This window comes from Diceros bicornis, chromosome 2, assembly GCF_020826845.1.
Source record: "Diceros bicornis minor isolate mBicDic1 chromosome 2, mDicBic1.mat.cur, whole genome shotgun sequence".
Taxonomy (NCBI): Eukaryota; Metazoa; Chordata; class Mammalia; order Perissodactyla; family Rhinocerotidae; genus Diceros; species Diceros bicornis.
Genome location: NC_080741.1, coordinates 22,151,668 through 22,169,498, shown reverse-complemented (window position 1 = coordinate 22,169,498; position 17,831 = coordinate 22,151,668). Strand labels below are relative to the sequence as shown.

The following is a 17,831-nucleotide window of genomic DNA, read 5'->3' as shown; positions in this document are numbered from 1 at the left end:
TTACTGCACAAAAGTCATGTAAACTTTAAAGTATTCACACGCTTTATTTATTAGAAATAGAACGAATAAGAAACTTGAGTTGCATGAATTATTTCACAATGTTGAGCGTATTCTTTTGAGCATATTCATTTTGGTAAAATGTCAACATGTAAGGCTGGAAAATATCTAGAGCCTAAGTTTGTTGCAAAAATGAATTAAATAAATAGAAAAAGATGCCACTCTTTTTTAAAATCGTGATCTTTACTTCATTACCAACTTGAACCATTTGTCACTACAACCGAAAAGGCTGGAAATATGCATGTTATTCAATATATCTCAGGATTTTCAATTTGTGTTCATTTTTCATGATTCTTACAGTTAATTCTCTAATTATCCCTTACCTACAAGGCTTATAGGAATACATTATCTTAGTTTTCATTTTCCTAAAATATGTCTCTTGGAATTATTCAGTTTTGTCATGAAGTAGGCATTGTATATATGAATTATATTCCCTGAATGTACAAAATCCGTTTGACCACCAAAATGCTGTTGTTAATGTTCGTGATTTTAAAAGAACTTGAGAATTATAAACCTTATCTGTGTATTTATCCCTGTCTGTTTCTCACTTTAATAATTTGATTGCAACCACAGTGTTGCTAAAATAGCTCACAGCAATGATATTAGCAAGATACTTTAACGCTGACATTTTTTTTCTTCCAATAGATGAATGAACCAAATGCCTATGGAAATACACCTCTTCATGTAGCCTGCTATAATGGACAAGATGTTGTAGTGAATGAACTTATAGACTGTGGTGCTAATGTTAATCAAAAGAATGAAAAAGGATTTACTCCTTTGCACTTTGCTGCTGCATCAACACATGGAGCATTGTGTTTAGAGCTTCTAGTAGGCAATGGGGCCGATGTGAATATGAAGGTATGAAATAAAATCAGAATCCGTACTGTAGAATTGAGGAGTTCACTGTTTAAAACAGTATCAATAACAAATACCATTCAGCTATAAAAAGGAACAAATTATTGATGCACACAAGAACACAGATGAATCTTAAAAATATGCTGAGTAAAAGCCTTGCACAAGACTATATACACTATTTCCATTTATAAAAGGTTCTAGAACGGACGCAATTCCATTTGTATGGTGTTCCAGATTCTATAGTTGGAAAAAAAAAAAACAGTTGTTGCCTCTGGGAGGAGGGATTGATGAAAAAGGGGCATAGAGGAACCCTCTGGGGTGATGGTAATGTTCTGTATTTTGACAGGCTTTGTGTTATATAAGTAAGCATTTGTCAAAATTCATGAAGTGGTACATATAAGATTTGTACACTCCATTGCATGTAAATTTTCCCTTAGAAAATAACAAACCAAACAAATGTTAAACCCTAGTTAATGATGGTGCATACCAAAATACTTAGAGGTAATATATAGTGATAACTGCAGGTAACTTTGAAAAGCATCAAATAATTAGATGGATGGATGGATGGATGGATGGATGGATGGATGGAGAGATTGACATGTGATAATGCTCGTATAGTAAAATGTTAGTGGTATGTATATGGGTTTTCACTGTAATATTCTTTCAACTTTACTGTTTTGAAATTTTTCACAATGTTAAAGAAATTAAAAGACCAATATCAATGTGTTACAAATAAGGAATAGTTGTTTTTTGGTCATAATCACTTTCAGGAGTGATTATTTGAATTTTAGAAATATGTGAAAATTCTGGAGCCAAAATAAATGTACTTCAACTGTATTATTTTGTGGAAAAGCATATGCAACCACAATTTTGAACATCACTATAATGTGTAAGCATCATTTTAGATGTTCTAAGATGCTTTCCCTGATTGCTCTGTATTAATTTGTCAATTCATTCTTTGAGCACTTGCCAGACCGTATCTTGTGGTATGAAGAAAGAAAACCACAGATAAAATTGAACCATTTTACCATTAGCAAAAACATTTAAGCTTAAAATGTGGTCTTCAGAGCTTTAATTACATAAGATTTCAGCTGCTTTGGTAGGAATGATGAGCCAGTGTCTTTCAAACTGGTAGAGAAAAGAGTCCATTTTCTTACCTCTCCAACTTGAGAGAAGCCTTTAATGATTCCACTGACCCACTCTGACAGCTGTAGCAGCAGCAAGTCCATCTATAATTAGGTCATTGCTCTAAATTGCCATCTCCCAGCCAGAGGACAAAATTTATACATATCACACCCAAGGAAGGAAAGGGCATGATGTGTTATAAAGAACTCCTATTGTGCTTAAGGTTAAGTGTCTCTCTTAAGAAAATACATTTAAAGCTTTCAGTTCTCAATCAAATCACCTACTAAAGTTTTTTTGATAGTTTAAATAATTACTAAAAATGTATTGATAGTAAGTTTGAACTGCCTGTTTTCATTTAAAGAATTCCTTCTGTTTGGATAATCAGGGCCCAGAAAAATAAACTCTTGGGGGAGAGAAAAATTGTTACTTGTTTCCTCAAAGGCCTGGTAATATTTTTTAATGAAGATTAGGCTATCTAAAAAATAAGATTTTTGAAATTCTCTTAACATTTCTCAAAAGAAAAGATCACAACCAGATTTTTTTAGTCTCTGTGAGACCTGCTTATGATAAAGTGACTGTAGTTAAAATCATTTTTGTATGTTAAATATTAAGTATATGGAATAAGGGAGGCTTACATATATCATTAGCTGTTGCATGTTTTTTAGTTTATATATGCTGTCTTTAGAGGGTAAAAATTAGACTTTCTAATTCTTTTATACAGTGCCATTTAGACATGAATGTTTAATATAATTTGATGATAATGAATCACTTGATTCATATGTCATTGCTTACATAGCTGACTCTAGTATCTGTGATTATTTTTAAGTCTATATTTTCTTTTGAAATGTAGAAATGAGAATCTGTGCTAAAAGAGGCTCACTTACAGTATAATGGTCCTATTTGAAGTTACCTCCTTAATGATTTAGAAAATTCAGTGGTGAATTTTACACATGACAAGCGAGTTTTTAAGCAAAGCAGTTAAGATATGGTAGTTTAGATTGGAAGGCAACAAGCTATGGTGTTGGTTTAAAAATAAATTTCATAAAAGTTGCCTTAATCTCGTGTCAGGATGTATGACATCCCGTTTATATGCAATTGTCCGATTACCTTATTGCCAAGTTCCGTTGGATCACATTTACCGTGTTATTAATGACTTCTTAAGGTACCTTCTAGCTCTGAAATTATGTAAAAATTGTTGATAGCTGTAAGTTTTCAACCATTGAGAATGTGTTCGTTCGAGAATATATCTTCATTCCTGACACCTGTGTTTTCTGTATTTGTCAAATCAGTGCTTATGGAATTATCGTTTGACTAAGGAGCTAAGGCTTTGACACTTGCCTTATGTTATAAACAATTATATTTGCTAACCCTCATGTTCTCCTTATCAGGTCATCTCTTTCTCCTTGCTTCATCTTTTCCTCCTACCCCGTCCATTCTCCATTTTGATGTTTCTGTCCTTGATCAAGTTGCAGATGACTAGAAAATTAGAATGTGAATTTAGGTTTGTAATTAATTCAGTTTATAAGTTTTTAAGTTGGTTGTCTCACAGAATATACATAGAGGTAAAATGAATGGAGTTTAAAAAGGAATATGAGTCTCGTTATAACCTTGCTTAGCATGAGCCTCACTGCATTGATTGTATCACTTAGATGAATGTCTTTTCCCACCCCACCCTGTTCTTTAAGAATAAATTTGGGTCATATAAACAAAATACCCCCAAATACTTGATTTAAAATTTAAACCTAACAAGTACTGTGGCTTTTTTGTTGTTGTTGCTGTTTTTGGTCACATGTGAAACCAACTCTTAGAATTTTGGTGGGTCTTTTTTCATTTTTTGTTTAAAACTCCTAATTTGATTCTAAAATGATTTAAGGTGACTTAAGAAAAAAATCCACCCATTTTCTCCCCAATTCAGTGAGAAATAAATGTGTTCTCCCCCCTCCTAACATGTTTTAATGTGGACTTTTCAGTTGGTAATCTGAATCTCTTTTTCCTTTGTATATTTAGAGTACTTTTTATGATCAGTATGTAGAAAGTAAAAATGTTAATCAAATGCCAACTGTAGGCTTATAGTAAAGGACTCCACCACTTATTAGCTCTGAGACCTGCTTACATTGCTTAATCCAGGGCCTATAAAATAGGGTTAATTGTACCTATCTCATAGGATTGTGAGGAGTAAATGGCAAATATATATGAAGTGTTTTAAAACTGTCTGGAATCTAGTGCTTACTATATATATAAATGTTAGCTATAATTATATTTCAAATTTCTCATTTTATGAACTTAAATTTTTATTACACTTTAGTTTTTCATTTTTGCCTGTAAAAAAAATGCCTGTAAGTAAAAGATTGACATTAAAAACCAAGATATGTCAGGGCTGGCCCCTGTGGCCTAATGGTTAAGTTCAGTGCGCTTTGCTTTGGTGGCCCAGGTTCGGTTCCTGGGCACAGAACGTACATCACTGATTGGTGGCCATGCTGTGGCGGTGACCCACATACAAAGTAGAGGAAAATTGGCACAGATGTTAGCTCAGGGCAAATCTTCTTCAAGCAGAAAAGAGGAAGATTGGCAACAGATGTTAGCTCAGGGCAAATCTTCCTCAGCAAAAAAAAAAAAAAAAAAAATCAAGATATGTCATATAGGGAACATTTTGAAAAGACATACAGACTGGGATCCCTTTATTAAAATGCCTTTGTGATTTTTGTTTTCCTGGCTGAAAGAATAACAACTGGTACATAAATAAAAACACCAAATAGAAATAAAAGTCTGTATTGTAACATACACTGGTGTGTTATATGGGTGTTTTACAAAGATTATTATATTTATTCTGTATAACAAACCTATCAGGTATAGGTGGTATTATATCAATTTTCAGTTGAGGAAGTGAAGGCTCAAGAATTGAGGCAACTTCTCCAGAATCTTGGCTGTGGTAAGTGGCAGAGCTGGGATTCACGCTCAGGTTATTCTGACTCCAGAGCCAGAGTTTGCTTGCTTGCTTGGTTTTGGTTTCTTTTGTCACTCTCTGTGTACACACTGCCTCCAAAAGATTGAAAATTCTTTAAGATAACTTGCCAATTGGATGGCTTGTTTGCTTGAAAAAATTAGTATAAAATTATGGAATCAAACACCTATGTAGATATTTATGAAGTTGGTCTAATACTCCATTGTTATAATGACATGAGGATTTCTTAATGCAATTTTAGTGTAAACTTAGAACACTTCTCACTTTTCAATTTTGAATATATACACAGAAGGTTACTGAATCTTGCTGAGGGATTGGAAATTGCAAAACAGTTTCTTTCCTTTGTGATGGTCACATGTATATTTTGATTAACAAAACAATTTTAGGGAAGAAAAGACTTTACCTAACTCAGAATAAAAGATATCACCTAAATCTGGCATTGTTTTTCTTCATATTTAGCACTCCTTTAGAATTTCAGAATTTCTACATTATATACACACAGTGCACATCCAGTCTTATTTATTATTTGAAGCAATTTGAGAAAATAGCTAATGATATTTATTACAAATAAGTATAAACAAATTAATATATATAGTTTTTAAAGTGAATTATAGTGGCTGAAGTTAATTCTAACATTCACTTTTCCTTGGTCGAGGAGGCATTCAGCATTTCTTACAAAGAACTGTAGCAATGTGAAATTTTTGAAACATGGGAAACACATCCTGGCTGTACCAGTCCCGATTATGTGACCTTAGTTGAATCATTTAGTATCTTTGTGTTTCAGTTTCACCACCTATGAAATAGAAATGATATTAAGATTACATCATACCTACCACGCAGAGCTTTTTATGAACTGTAGGCATTGAGAATTTTTTATGTATTTGTGCTTTATGATGATATACATGCTAAAAAAATTAGTTTATAATTTTGAACAGCTGTTTTACCTCCATAGGCTTCAGTTAAACTTAATGCTTGAGTAATAGTTATACAAAATAAAGATGCAAGGGGATATTCAAAATGAAACTAAAGATTACTTATTATGGATATAACAATAGTTTTAGATCTCTTTTGTTTGATTATTTCAGAGCAAAGATGGGAAAACCCCCCTGCACATGACTGCCCTCCACGGTAGATTCTCCAGATCACAAACCATTATCCAGAGTGGTAAAAAGTATTTCTGTTTGTTTTTTTTCTTAAATGTAGTAAAAACATCCCCAAAATGAGTAGTATTAAGGAATTGTCATAGCAATCTATATATTTTTAATATTTGATTTCAGGTCTCATGAAAATCAAATAATAAAGAATATAAAATGCCATGTATATGTATCTTTTGTAATTTTGTCTTTCATTTATTTTTGTTTTGTTTCCCCCGGATTATAAATATAATTTCTCTAGCAGTTAGTGTTGGCTTTTTTTTTAAACATTGCTAAATAGAAAACTGCCTTCCCCCTGCACTTTGTGTTATATATTAACAAAGACTCTGTTGCCTTTATCTTTTTTCCACTTTTGAATATTTTGAACTATTTTTAGGATCTTCATTTATTTTTTGAACTTGTATTCTTTTGCGTTTGAATTAGTATTAGGCAAGCTAAACTTTTAAATAAAAAGAACTTTTAGGTGCATTACTTTAAAGCAGTGTTTGCCAAGCCTATGTTCCAAGGAACTGTTAGTAGTCCTCAAGATAATAGCTGTTATGGTTTTGCAGGGAGAAAGTAAGAATGAATAGGTTGGTGATCAAATAATTCATGAAACATTGCATGCAGTCTTCTTGATGACACATAGAATGTGCACATGAAAGCTCTGAAATGTCTTGCTCTAAAGAAATGTGTTTAATTTTGTTTTAATACAGTGGTTTCTAAACTTATTGGACCCCAGAACCCTTTTGTTATTTTTAAATCTGTTAAAATCTTATGCTCAATTCACAAAATTACTTGAAGTATAAAATTTGTAACCCCAGTTTCTGGCCCAATAAATGTACTGTGAGTAAAATCTAGTTAAATTGCTATATCTGTTAGTTTGTGCTTGAATAGCATTTTATGTTACTTTCCATGTAATAGATTTGACTTGATCTTTTTATAGTCTGGTGTCTGACAGTATGTCCTTTATTGCAGGAGCTGTAATTGACTGTGAGGATAAGAATGGAAACACGCCTTTGCACATAGCAGCAAGGTACGGCCATGAGCTGCTCATCAACACTCTTATTACAAGTGGTGCTGACACTGCAAAGTAAGTACTTCCCAGGGTGTTGATAGCTGCTGCAGGGAAACACAGAAGGAAGTGAATTGCGGTTTTCTAGATATTTCAAATAGAAATATGAATTTTGTCCTCGATGTTATCCTAATTGCTTGGGCTTTTTCCTTTTTGTGTTGACAATGTGATAGAATAGAATTAATATGATTTCATTTGGTAAGCCAGCAGAGTGTTTTTCTATTTTTTACCTCAGTTCTTTATAGATTATGAGTAATATGCAGTTTTGATCAGAGCTTTTCATTTTTGTGGTTTATTTTTGTTTTTCCTGAGGAAGATTCGCCCTGAGCTAACATCTGTTGCCCATCTTCCTCTTATTGTATGTGAGCCGGCACCACAGCGTGGCCACTGACACATGAGTGATGTAGGTCCACACCCAGGAACCGAACCTGGGCCACTGGAGCAGAGCACACCACGCTTAACCAGTAGGCCACTGGGGCTGGCCCTGTGGTTATTATTTTTAATCTAAAATAAAAGACTTGAAAAAGCGTATGTCCTGAATACTTTTCTTTTTCATCCAAATAATAGACGATGATTTTCAGACTTTGTGCTGCAGCTCAGGGATTCCTTGGTAGCTGCTGCAAAGGATCCCTTGCCCCCTACAGAACAGCTCACTTTTATCTATTTTATATATTAAAGTTTCCACGTAAGATTTTGTTTGAAAGGTGGATTCTCTTGCATGCTCTACAAAAGTAAACACCCTGCTTAAATTGATGTTTATCATTTCTATATATGTTTTTATTACATTTATATATATATTCATTAACATATTTTAAACCTTGTTTTAAACTTTCTGTAAATGGTATGCTACTATATACTTTTTTGCAACCTTTTTTTTTTTTTCACATGAGGTTGTTGATTTAGCAATGTAGGTATAAATTTGGGCTTTTTTCACATCTCTACACGTAACTCTAGTTTATTCATCTTATAAAATTTAATTATTGTATAAAGATTTCACAGTTTATTCATTCTCGTTTTTACACACACAAGTTGTTTCCAGTTTTTTACTTTTACAAAAATTACTGCGGTGAACATTGTTGAACATTTTGCCTTGTAATGATTCTCAATGGTGAGGCAAGGGGAATGGATTTTGCTCCCTAGACAAGTGTCCAGAGACATTTTTGGTTGTCATAACTTGGGGAGGAGGGTGTTACTGGCATCTAGTGTGGGTAGAGCCCAGGGATACTGCTGAGCATTCTGCATGCACAGGATAGCCGCTCACACACACACAACAAAGTCCGTAATGACAATAGTGCTGAGGTTGAAAAACCCTACTCCTGGAGGAAAACTGCTAGGTAATAAGTTATGCCCACCTTCAGCCTTTTGCCAAATTGCTCTCCAGCATGTTATAGATTTTGACTCATCTAATTATCTTTTCACTTTAAGTAGTTTCTTTATAGTTTATTTAAATGATTGTATTTTTCTTGTGTTTACTTTAGGCGTGGCATACATGGAATGTTCCCTCTCCATTTGGCAGCCTTAAGTGGTTTTTCAGATTGCTGCAGGAAACTTCTTTCTTCTGGTAAGTGGAACCATCGCAGACTGATTCTCCTTTTTTTGTCTCTCCAAACCCTCCCAAATTTTAATACAACCTCTTTATCCTGCTTTTCCAAATTACATATAGATATGTCCAAGTGTGGATCATTTATTAACCCCTCTGAGAAGATGTTGAGTCCTTTAATTTTAAGATTCGATGTTCTCTTCAGCTCTGGGAAAGGTTTTATTTTTCCTGTGATTTCCTGTCTCTGTTAGTTGGGGAATAGGGTGTAGAATATTTCTAGAGCAGCTTCTGTTCATTGAATGGTAGTCTTCTTGGATTGTCCCTTTATGTCTAGAAACAAGATATCTCTATTTGCCTGCTTCCTTTTTAAGAGCCGATAGCCATTCTACAGTATCTTCTAGGTTTGTGAAGTTATTTATGCCATATCTAACTACTATTTTAAAATTCCAGAATCATAGTCAGTCTTAAACAAAACAGGTTCAATAGCTTTCTGTAAATATTACTACAAAACTATGATCCTCACTGAATGCATAGAATTATTAAATATAAAAGATTTAATTGATTTTAAATGATACTCTTTCTCAGAGTGTTAAGAAAGTTGAACAAATTTTGTATATTAAAACTTGTGATTATTAAAAGAATTATGGGAAAGTTTCAGTGAAAATCAACATATTTCGAGACAGACATTTCTGAGTTTTTCCTAATGATATTTTTTAAGTGAGTTAATTCTGTTTTGAGTTTTTTAAAGTGTTTGTATGTCCACAAGTAGTCGCATACCCATTTATCTATGAAAGAGAATTCTGAAATCTCTTCTCATTGTTAGTAATAATCGATAGGTGGCAAAGCACCTGTATTTTTTTTAAAGAAATAACTTTATTAAGATGTAATTCACATACCGTAAAATTCACCCATTTACAATTTACAGTTCAGCGTTTTAGTATATTCACAGAGGTGTGTAACCATCACTGCAATCGATTTTCGAACATTTTCATCCCCCCTACAAGAAACCCCATTAGCAGTCATCCCCATTTCCTCCCTCCCCCAGCCCTAAGCAACCACTAATCTATTTTCTGTCTATAAATTTGCCTATTCTGGACAGTTCATGGAAGTGGAATCACCCAAGATGTGGTCTTTTGTGACTGGTTTCTTTCACTTAACAAAATGTTATCAAAGATCATCCATGTTGTAACATGTATCAGTACTTTATTTCTTCGTATTGCTGAATAATATTCATTATAGCCTATGGCTTTTAAACAGGTACGTTAGCATTTGTCCTAAAACCCCCAGTCCTTTAGAGGTAATTTTTTTGTAATATTATACATTATTAATCTATTTTCAATAATTTTGTACCTATATGTAATTCATAGTTTTGTTTGAGATGCGGGGTGTGATTCTTGACATTTCTTGACATAATACTTTAATATAAAGTGTCGTCTATAGTATTATATAATGTATAAGATGTATTCGTTCTTACAGGATTTGATATAGATACCCCAGATGATTTTGGCAGGACCTGTCTACATGCAGCTGCAGCTGGAGGGTATGTTAACAAAATTTTCACTTTTTTAAGAAAAAGGTAGCTGGTCATGGCAGTTTTTCTTGTCTTTGTTTCTCTTCTTTAATTCTGGGCTACCACAAAATAGAAAACAAAACCTAACAGGAGTGGTTTGAAAGAGGAAAGTCCAGATTGGTTGAAATTGCTTTTTTTTAATCTTCTTCCACCTAAGTCATAAGCTATGAGGGAGAGAGATAGAACAAACCTAGAAAAGGAAGTATTGCTTTCTATAAAAGAAAATCATTTCTGGATAAATGGAAAAATATATGTCCTCAAATGAGCGCATCAAAACATTGATGTTCTGAGTAATGTTCTGGGAATGTTCTGAGTAATACTAGTATTTGAGAAGGTGTTTGGGGTATTTTAATCATAATTTCAGGAAAAAAAAGTTGATGTTTATGTCTTGCCTCTACTCAGGATTAATATATAGGAAGAGGAAATTTTCAGATTGAAAGATTTTGGACTAAGTTTTAAATATTACTACTAGGGGAAACTGGGCAGTTGGTTTGAATGAACAAGAAACTTCAACTAAAACTCTTGGTCTCTGAAGCATGCTGCTAATAATCTAATGTTTCTTATCATTTAGATTCTAAATCTATGATAAGCCATTTAATTCGTGATGACTTATCAAAAGGACATTCGCAAGAATTTTCTTCCCATTGATAATTCCTTAAAAATTCCCAGTGATTTCAGAGGACAAGTTTGCTGAACCAAGACTACCACTAAGCCAGTCTCAGTTTTAGAGATGGATTGTGAACAAGTGACTGGGTCCTCTTATTCTTGCAAGGTCACCAAAGAACCTTCCAATTAAAACCTAGCTTCCATGTTACTTGCCTACAGAGAGAGGGACAACAGAAACATGAGTGTCTGATCACTTGGCAGTTAGTTTTCATTGTAATGTAGTAAGTTGGTGTTCAGGTTTATAAAAATTAAATTACAGAAATACTCATGCATGTAATTTACCTGTTTTAACTAAGGATACATCTAAGTAAGCAATCATAGTATAGGAAAGATAAGGGAAAGCTGACTTGGGACATTACCTGTGTTTTCAGGTTTGATTTTTTTTTAACCTATTTTAATTTAATTTAGTATTAAAAACCACTTAAATTTAAACCATTCAATTATAAGCACATTGTTTGAAGTTTGTTTTAAAGGTTCCTAAAAACTCTTCAGGAACTCTTTTACAAATGTGAACTTCCTTTTAAATAGTGACAACTTGATTCGTTTGTTATTTTCTATCAACGTGCCAGTGTATGTATATACATAACTTTTAAAATTCTAGATAAGATGCATTTTAATGTTTTTATTCTCAGAAAATATAAATCATGCCATTTTATTCACTGTACCCTCGTTTGAAAACGTACTTTTATACTTATTTAAATCTACCAGTTTCATTATGAAATTACTGACAGTTAAGTCTTCTAACTCAATTTTTCTCTGGATAGGAATTTGGAGTGCCTAAACCTTCTGCTGAATACTGGTGCAGACTTCAACAAAAAGGACAAATTTGGGAGGTAGGGTGTGATACAGTTCCTCTATAGAGCCCAATTAATGTTATTTACTTAATGAGTTGCTTGACCTTTTAACTGGCTTCTGAGAACTAACTGAACAATTTGGCATCTTTTGCATTGTGGTCATGATTCATTGGAGAGGACCCCTAAAAATCGATAACTTCTAAATATTCATTCTCACCCACAGTCTTCTTCCACCTGGAGCCTTGCCGCAGCCCCAGGCTACCAGCCACAGCTTTGCCATATAAGCACCTCTTGATATCATTCCTCCTCCTATCATAATTATAGCCGTGGAAATGTAAAACCCCATGGTACCTATGTTCCTTCAGGAAACGCACAGGACCCAGAACTCAGTAGTACAGTCTCCTAAGTCTCCCCCCAAGTCATTTGTTTGTCAGAGACTCTACTGCCCATATTTGGTTATAGAGCACCAGAAAGATGGAGGAAATAGGGTACAAATACATATGTAATTTTTCTTTCATCTCTTCTGTAACCCCACAAATACACATATACACATACCAACACATCCACACACACCCTGAGTATGATCTGCAGGAAAGGCAATCTTTGAAGTGACAAAGTCCCTTCGTAGCCACTAAACCAATCCTCATTTTCACTGTTCAGCCCCAGGTCTCATTATTACTGGCATTTGTGGTAGAGGTACTTAAAGCCGCCATTATCTACCAAGTTAATTAGAGTAGGAATTGACCCAGAGTGTGTTAGAACCATACAGGAAAGGATTGAAGACAGTTTAAATTGGTTTGAAAAATAGAGGTGAAAATATGAGCAAAATTGTGTGTGTCAGGAGTTTGAGAGTCATATCCAAGTGTATGACAAGAAAGGGTGTGTATGTCAAAAGGAAATGTGTGAATGTATGTCATTGCATGTGATTGGGCCAGTGCAGAAGTAAATAGACTTATGTGTGGTAGTGAATCAGAAATGCATGTAAGAAAAGAAGGAAAAAACTATTTGACCCCATAGTTACTTTGAGGAACAGACTGCTCTCATAAGCCTCCTAATGAAGGAACTAATGACCCACAAAATCAAAAATCACTTTATTTGGCTTTGTACTGCAATATTTTTATAGCTGTTTTGCTTTCATAATTATACTTTAATCCTGCATATGTTAGTTAATTTGTGGCACTTGAAGCATTCTATGCTACAAATAGCAGAGAGGGCTTCTGAAGTGTATTCTGAGTTTAGAAGCTTAAAAGTAATTCAGGCTTAATTGCATTTTTTAAAATACTATTACTATACTATACTGTTATCCAGTAAAGTAAAATAATGTTTTACTATCGTTTCACTGTGTAAATGTTTTAGAAAAAATTATACCATGAAGACCCTGGACTAAATTTACCTTCACTTTTCTGTTTTCTTTTTCTTCTTATTTTTTTTAATGAAAAGTCGTGGAATCATTATAGTTTTGTAATCCAGACAAAGGGACTCCTAAATTTTGTGACATTCTATTTCATTTCAGTAACTGGGAAGAAATTGACTACAAATATTCACTCTGTAGAAATTAAAACAGTGTTCTAACTCTTCTGCATAGTGAATAGTCTTCAAAACTACACATTTTTTCCTTGAGAAATCTGATATTACTGTATGGCTCCACCATATAGTTGATAGAACTGAGCAATCTTTTTTGTTTTTGTTTTTTTTGGTGAGGAAGATCAGCCCTGAGCTAACATCCATGCTGATCCTCCTCTTTTTTTTTTTGCTGAGGAAGACTGGCCCTGGGCTAACATCCACGCCCATCTTCCTCCACTTTATTTTATTTTATTTTTTGTGTGTGTGTGAGGAAGATCAGCTCTGAGCTAACATCCATGCCAATCCTCCTCTTTTTGCTGAGGAAGACTGGCCCTGAACTAACATCTGTGCCTATCTTCCTCCACTTTATATGGGACGCTGCCACAGCATGGCCTGACAAGTGGTGCCTCGATGCGCACCCGGGATCTGAACCCCGGGCCACCAGCAGCAGAGCGCGCACTTAACTGCTACGCCACGGGGCGGGCCCCCTGAGCAATCTTTTTAATGCTTCTGTATTTCTCTTACCCTTTTATCCTCTACTGAGACATGAACTGAAGCTGCTACCTGTGTATTATGGAACATTTTTATTAGCATAGGGGAAGCATGTTAAAATGAAAGTTTTCAAGTTTCTGAGCAGAATGTGAAGGGTATCTGTAATTCACTCAGAAGACTGGAATTGTTACTGTCTGGGGACCGTGAAATAATTTAACTCTGTTTCTATCTTATTTCCTATTCTTAGGGGTTCTCTGCCACCTTACTTTCTCCTCCTAGCTTTCTGTCTAGCCTTCCAAAAGACTTAGTATATGGCAGAAATTAATCTCAAGCTCACTGTAAATACAATACTTGTAACTGGGTGGATTAGGAGTCAACTGTGCTCTTGTTTACTGGTGTATACCCCTGGCTTTTATTTTTCTTATATTAACTTGGGCACAAAAGATCTCCACTGCACTATGCTGCTGCCAACTGCAATTACCAGTGCCTGTTTGCTCTTGTGGGATCAGGAGCAAGTGTGAATGACCTTGATGAAAGAGGATGCACACCCCTGCACTATGCAGCTACGTCAGACACAGATGGCAAGTAAGTATCATGTGGTGAGAGTGAAGGATTATTGTTTCTGTAAACCAGCATCTTCCATATAGATAGCTATTTTTATTGCAAGTTAATAGTTCCTTTTTGTACTTTTTGTTGTTAGCTTTCCCTGAGTCTCTAGTGTGGGAAATAAACTAGTTTCATAATTATTCCTAAATCATAGTTATTACTACCTATTTCTGCTCAGTAAGCTGCCTTAATGACTGATCTGGTAGAAGAAAGATACAGGTCCCTTCTCGTCTTCCCTGCCAAAAACACATCTTAATATCGCCTCCATGTTTTTTCCATTTGACTTCTCAGAGGCAGCAGCCTTGAGTATATCATAGGCAAAGGGAAAGAGGAGAGATATATGGACAATGCTATCAGAATATTGGGCAGAGATTAGAATACCAATACCCTTCAAAGGAAGAGAGTTTATGTTGGCAAGGGATCCTTGCAAAGTAGTATCCAAAAAGGGAGTAATTGAACTGGCAGAATCTGGCACATAGTTGGTACTAAATATTGTTTAAGTAAGTAAATTAGATAATGGAGGAAGTAAATGTTGACCAAGAGTGACTGAATAAGAACAAAAGAATAAGAGATGTTTAAATTCTTTCATAATTAATATTCACTGAAAGTTAATCAAACCCATTTATAGTACCTTAATATCTATTGCCTTCTTGGAGGAAAATAAACTCATTGGAGACAGAGAAGAGATCTTCAGTGTCTGTGGTATTCCCCATGTGTCTGGGTCAGTGAAGATTAAAAATATCCTTTGGAAAAACAAGTAATGGTTTCAGGGGAAAGATTTTATAAAATATACTTCAAGGAAGTTGCATTTAACACAGAACTATTTCTTTGGTTTTTTAATATTTACTTTTCGCCCTCAAAATAAAAAGCATGATTTGATGGTATTATTCACAAATGTTAATTTATTATAAATTCTGTAGCTAATTTCAAAGACACTTCTGTAAGTAACACTTTATGTTGGATTTGTGGCTAAAATTCCAATCTCGAGGTCACTAGTAAAATGTATTTTCTGTTTGCAGGAATATGTCACTTTATACAGTTTCATGTATACCAGAATAATTAGATATAGATACATTTTAGGAGAAGTTAAATTATTTGAAGTATGTCTTTGGATAGTAGCTCTGTAAAGAAAATCTGTAATAAAGACTTTGTAAATCAGAAAATATTTTGGTAAACTTGGATAAGTTTATTATTATCCTCTGATTTATAAATTTTGTAATTTTATGCTTTGATTTATAGATTTTCTTAAAATTATACCTAAAATGACTAGTATCACCCTTGATAGTCTTTTACCACTGTTCCCACAGACTGGTTATTGGGTGTTGCTTGGCATGGTCTACATACATTTCACTGAGTGGTCACACACACAAAAACACATGCATGCACATAGAGATTGCCCTATGGTCCTCCTGTCCTTAGACAATTACATTAAACCTGAATTCTTATGCAAAAACAGAAGAATATCAATGTTCAGCCCATACTGTTTGAGATTTGTGGTTTTATTTTAAGCCGATCTATTTTTTCTGTAGAGGTGTACTAGTTCTAAAGAGAATTAAATCATCAGTTTTCTCACTTAATATAAACTGTTTTGAGCAATAGGCTAGTGATATTTATTAAACACTTAATTCTCAGTAGCTATACCAAGCAGTCTGATATACTGGAAAGAATATGAGCTTTGGGATCTGAAAGACCCAGTTTAAATCTTGGGGTCTCCATATTGTACCTCTTTGAGCCTGAGCAAGTAATTGCTAAGCAAAAGCTTCTTTATGTGTAAAATTAGAATGAAACCTACTTCTTAGGATTGTAGAGAAAACTGAGATGTGTATAAAAGAATCTAGCACTCGTTCTTGGAGCTTCTGTTTCTTATCTTTAAAGTATCAGAATCCCAGAGGTTCTGTCTAAATGCCATCATTTATTGACTCAGTGATTCGTTCCCTGGGAACCTTCAGGAAGCTGTAAGCCACAGTAACCATTTTAGGATACCAGAAGTATTCTTTCAATTAGTGATTGTTTTGGAGGCTTAAATAGTAGCCTTAAAGTCTTGATCTATTTTTCTAAATGCCAAGGATTTAATTCCCAGGAATAGGTTAGATAGTAAGAGAATCTGGCATAATTAATTCATACTTCTGCCAAAGCAAGAGTGAAATATTTTCTAAAAGAAGAAACAAATTCCCTATAGCTTCAGATTACTGTTACTCAGTAATATTTACTTGTTGGTTTGGTTTTTTAATGATTGTTTACTAATCCCCTGTCAGCGTTCCCAGGGAAAGTTGTTTATATTTTGGAATTTTTGTGACATTGGTTTTCTGCTGTTCAGAAATGACATAAGTAATTATAATTCTCCTCTGCCTTATGTCCCTCTGTTCTCACTTCCAGTAAATATTGGAAAAATACTTGAAATCTTTCCTGATTCATTCTACTCATTCTGCTAGTCACCCCCATCATCCTGATGCCCGCATTCTCTATAGACAGTCATGACTCAGCAAACAAATATATAGTTGCTATCACAAGAAACATATTAAATGTATTAAACATTAATAAATAAAATTCTCTTTGCCAGTTGAAGAGAAATAGAGCTGGCTCTGTTTGACCAAGATGGTAAGAATCTCCCCCATGCCCATCTGGTGTGTATGAGAGAAGGGGAAGACTGGGAGGTTGTTTTTTCTGATTATATTTAAGAAAGAAATCCTCTTCATGGCAGGGGGAATTTTATCTCTATAAATAGAAGGAATTTTATCATCATAAATGAGTTCTTTGTTTTGTTACAGGAGACCAATCATCTGAGTAATGTGAATGTAAAAAATTAAATAATATGATTTGATAAGAACTACACATGTATAACAATTAGATTATTTCAAACCATTTTATGCTGTGTACTTGGAACCTAGTCACTGTAAATAATACTTTGAGAGACGCTCAACCTACTTTAGAAAGTAAACATGAACTTACCTACTTGTTTTGCTTTCCTTAAATAAATGTGTTTTTCAGTACTCATGTATCAGCAAGTTATCTTAAAATAGTTTGTTCCACTGATAGAATCTGTCTTGTATTCAGGTCTCAGTAGGGAGAACTGTTTCTGTTTTATCACTCACATGTAGAGAATTTGATTCAAGATAAAAAGATACACCTTTGGGTGAAATGGTCATACTTGTAAAGCAGTGAGACTGTCTTCCAGCCCTGCAGGTCTTTTCTCCATCCCATTGACCTCTGAGTTGGGCACCAAGAAAGGCTATATACCAACAGAGTTTACACACTCCGAAAACACTTCCTGAAGTGCCTTCAGAGCTAGTTTATGAACACCGAAAAACACCAGTCTTGTTACTTTAGAGTCAGATTTGGGTCTTTTTGATCATAGTGATACCCAGTTCACGATGTTTGACTAATAATTTTAGC

At 34.3% G+C, this 17,831-nt stretch overlaps 1 protein-coding gene across 7 annotated transcripts in view; it reads left to right on the top strand.

Moving 5' to 3' along the window:
* ANKRD28 (ankyrin repeat domain 28) overlaps nucleotides 1–17,831 on the top strand; it is a 181,296-nt gene that overhangs the window by 138,739 nt on the left and 24,726 nt on the right. For all 7 annotated transcript variants that reach the window (XM_058553547.1, XM_058553500.1, XM_058553528.1 and 4 more), the window contains 7 exons: nucleotides 703–915; nucleotides 6,085–6,163; nucleotides 7,111–7,225; nucleotides 8,686–8,768; nucleotides 10,224–10,287; nucleotides 11,748–11,816; nucleotides 14,277–14,417. In XM_058553547.1, the coding sequence (XP_058409530.1) occupies nucleotides 703–915; nucleotides 6,085–6,163; nucleotides 7,111–7,225; nucleotides 8,686–8,768; nucleotides 10,224–10,287; nucleotides 11,748–11,816; nucleotides 14,277–14,417 (764 nt within the window). The remainder of the gene's footprint in view (nucleotides 1–702; nucleotides 916–6,084; nucleotides 6,164–7,110; nucleotides 7,226–8,685; nucleotides 8,769–10,223; nucleotides 10,288–11,747; nucleotides 11,817–14,276; nucleotides 14,418–17,831) is intronic.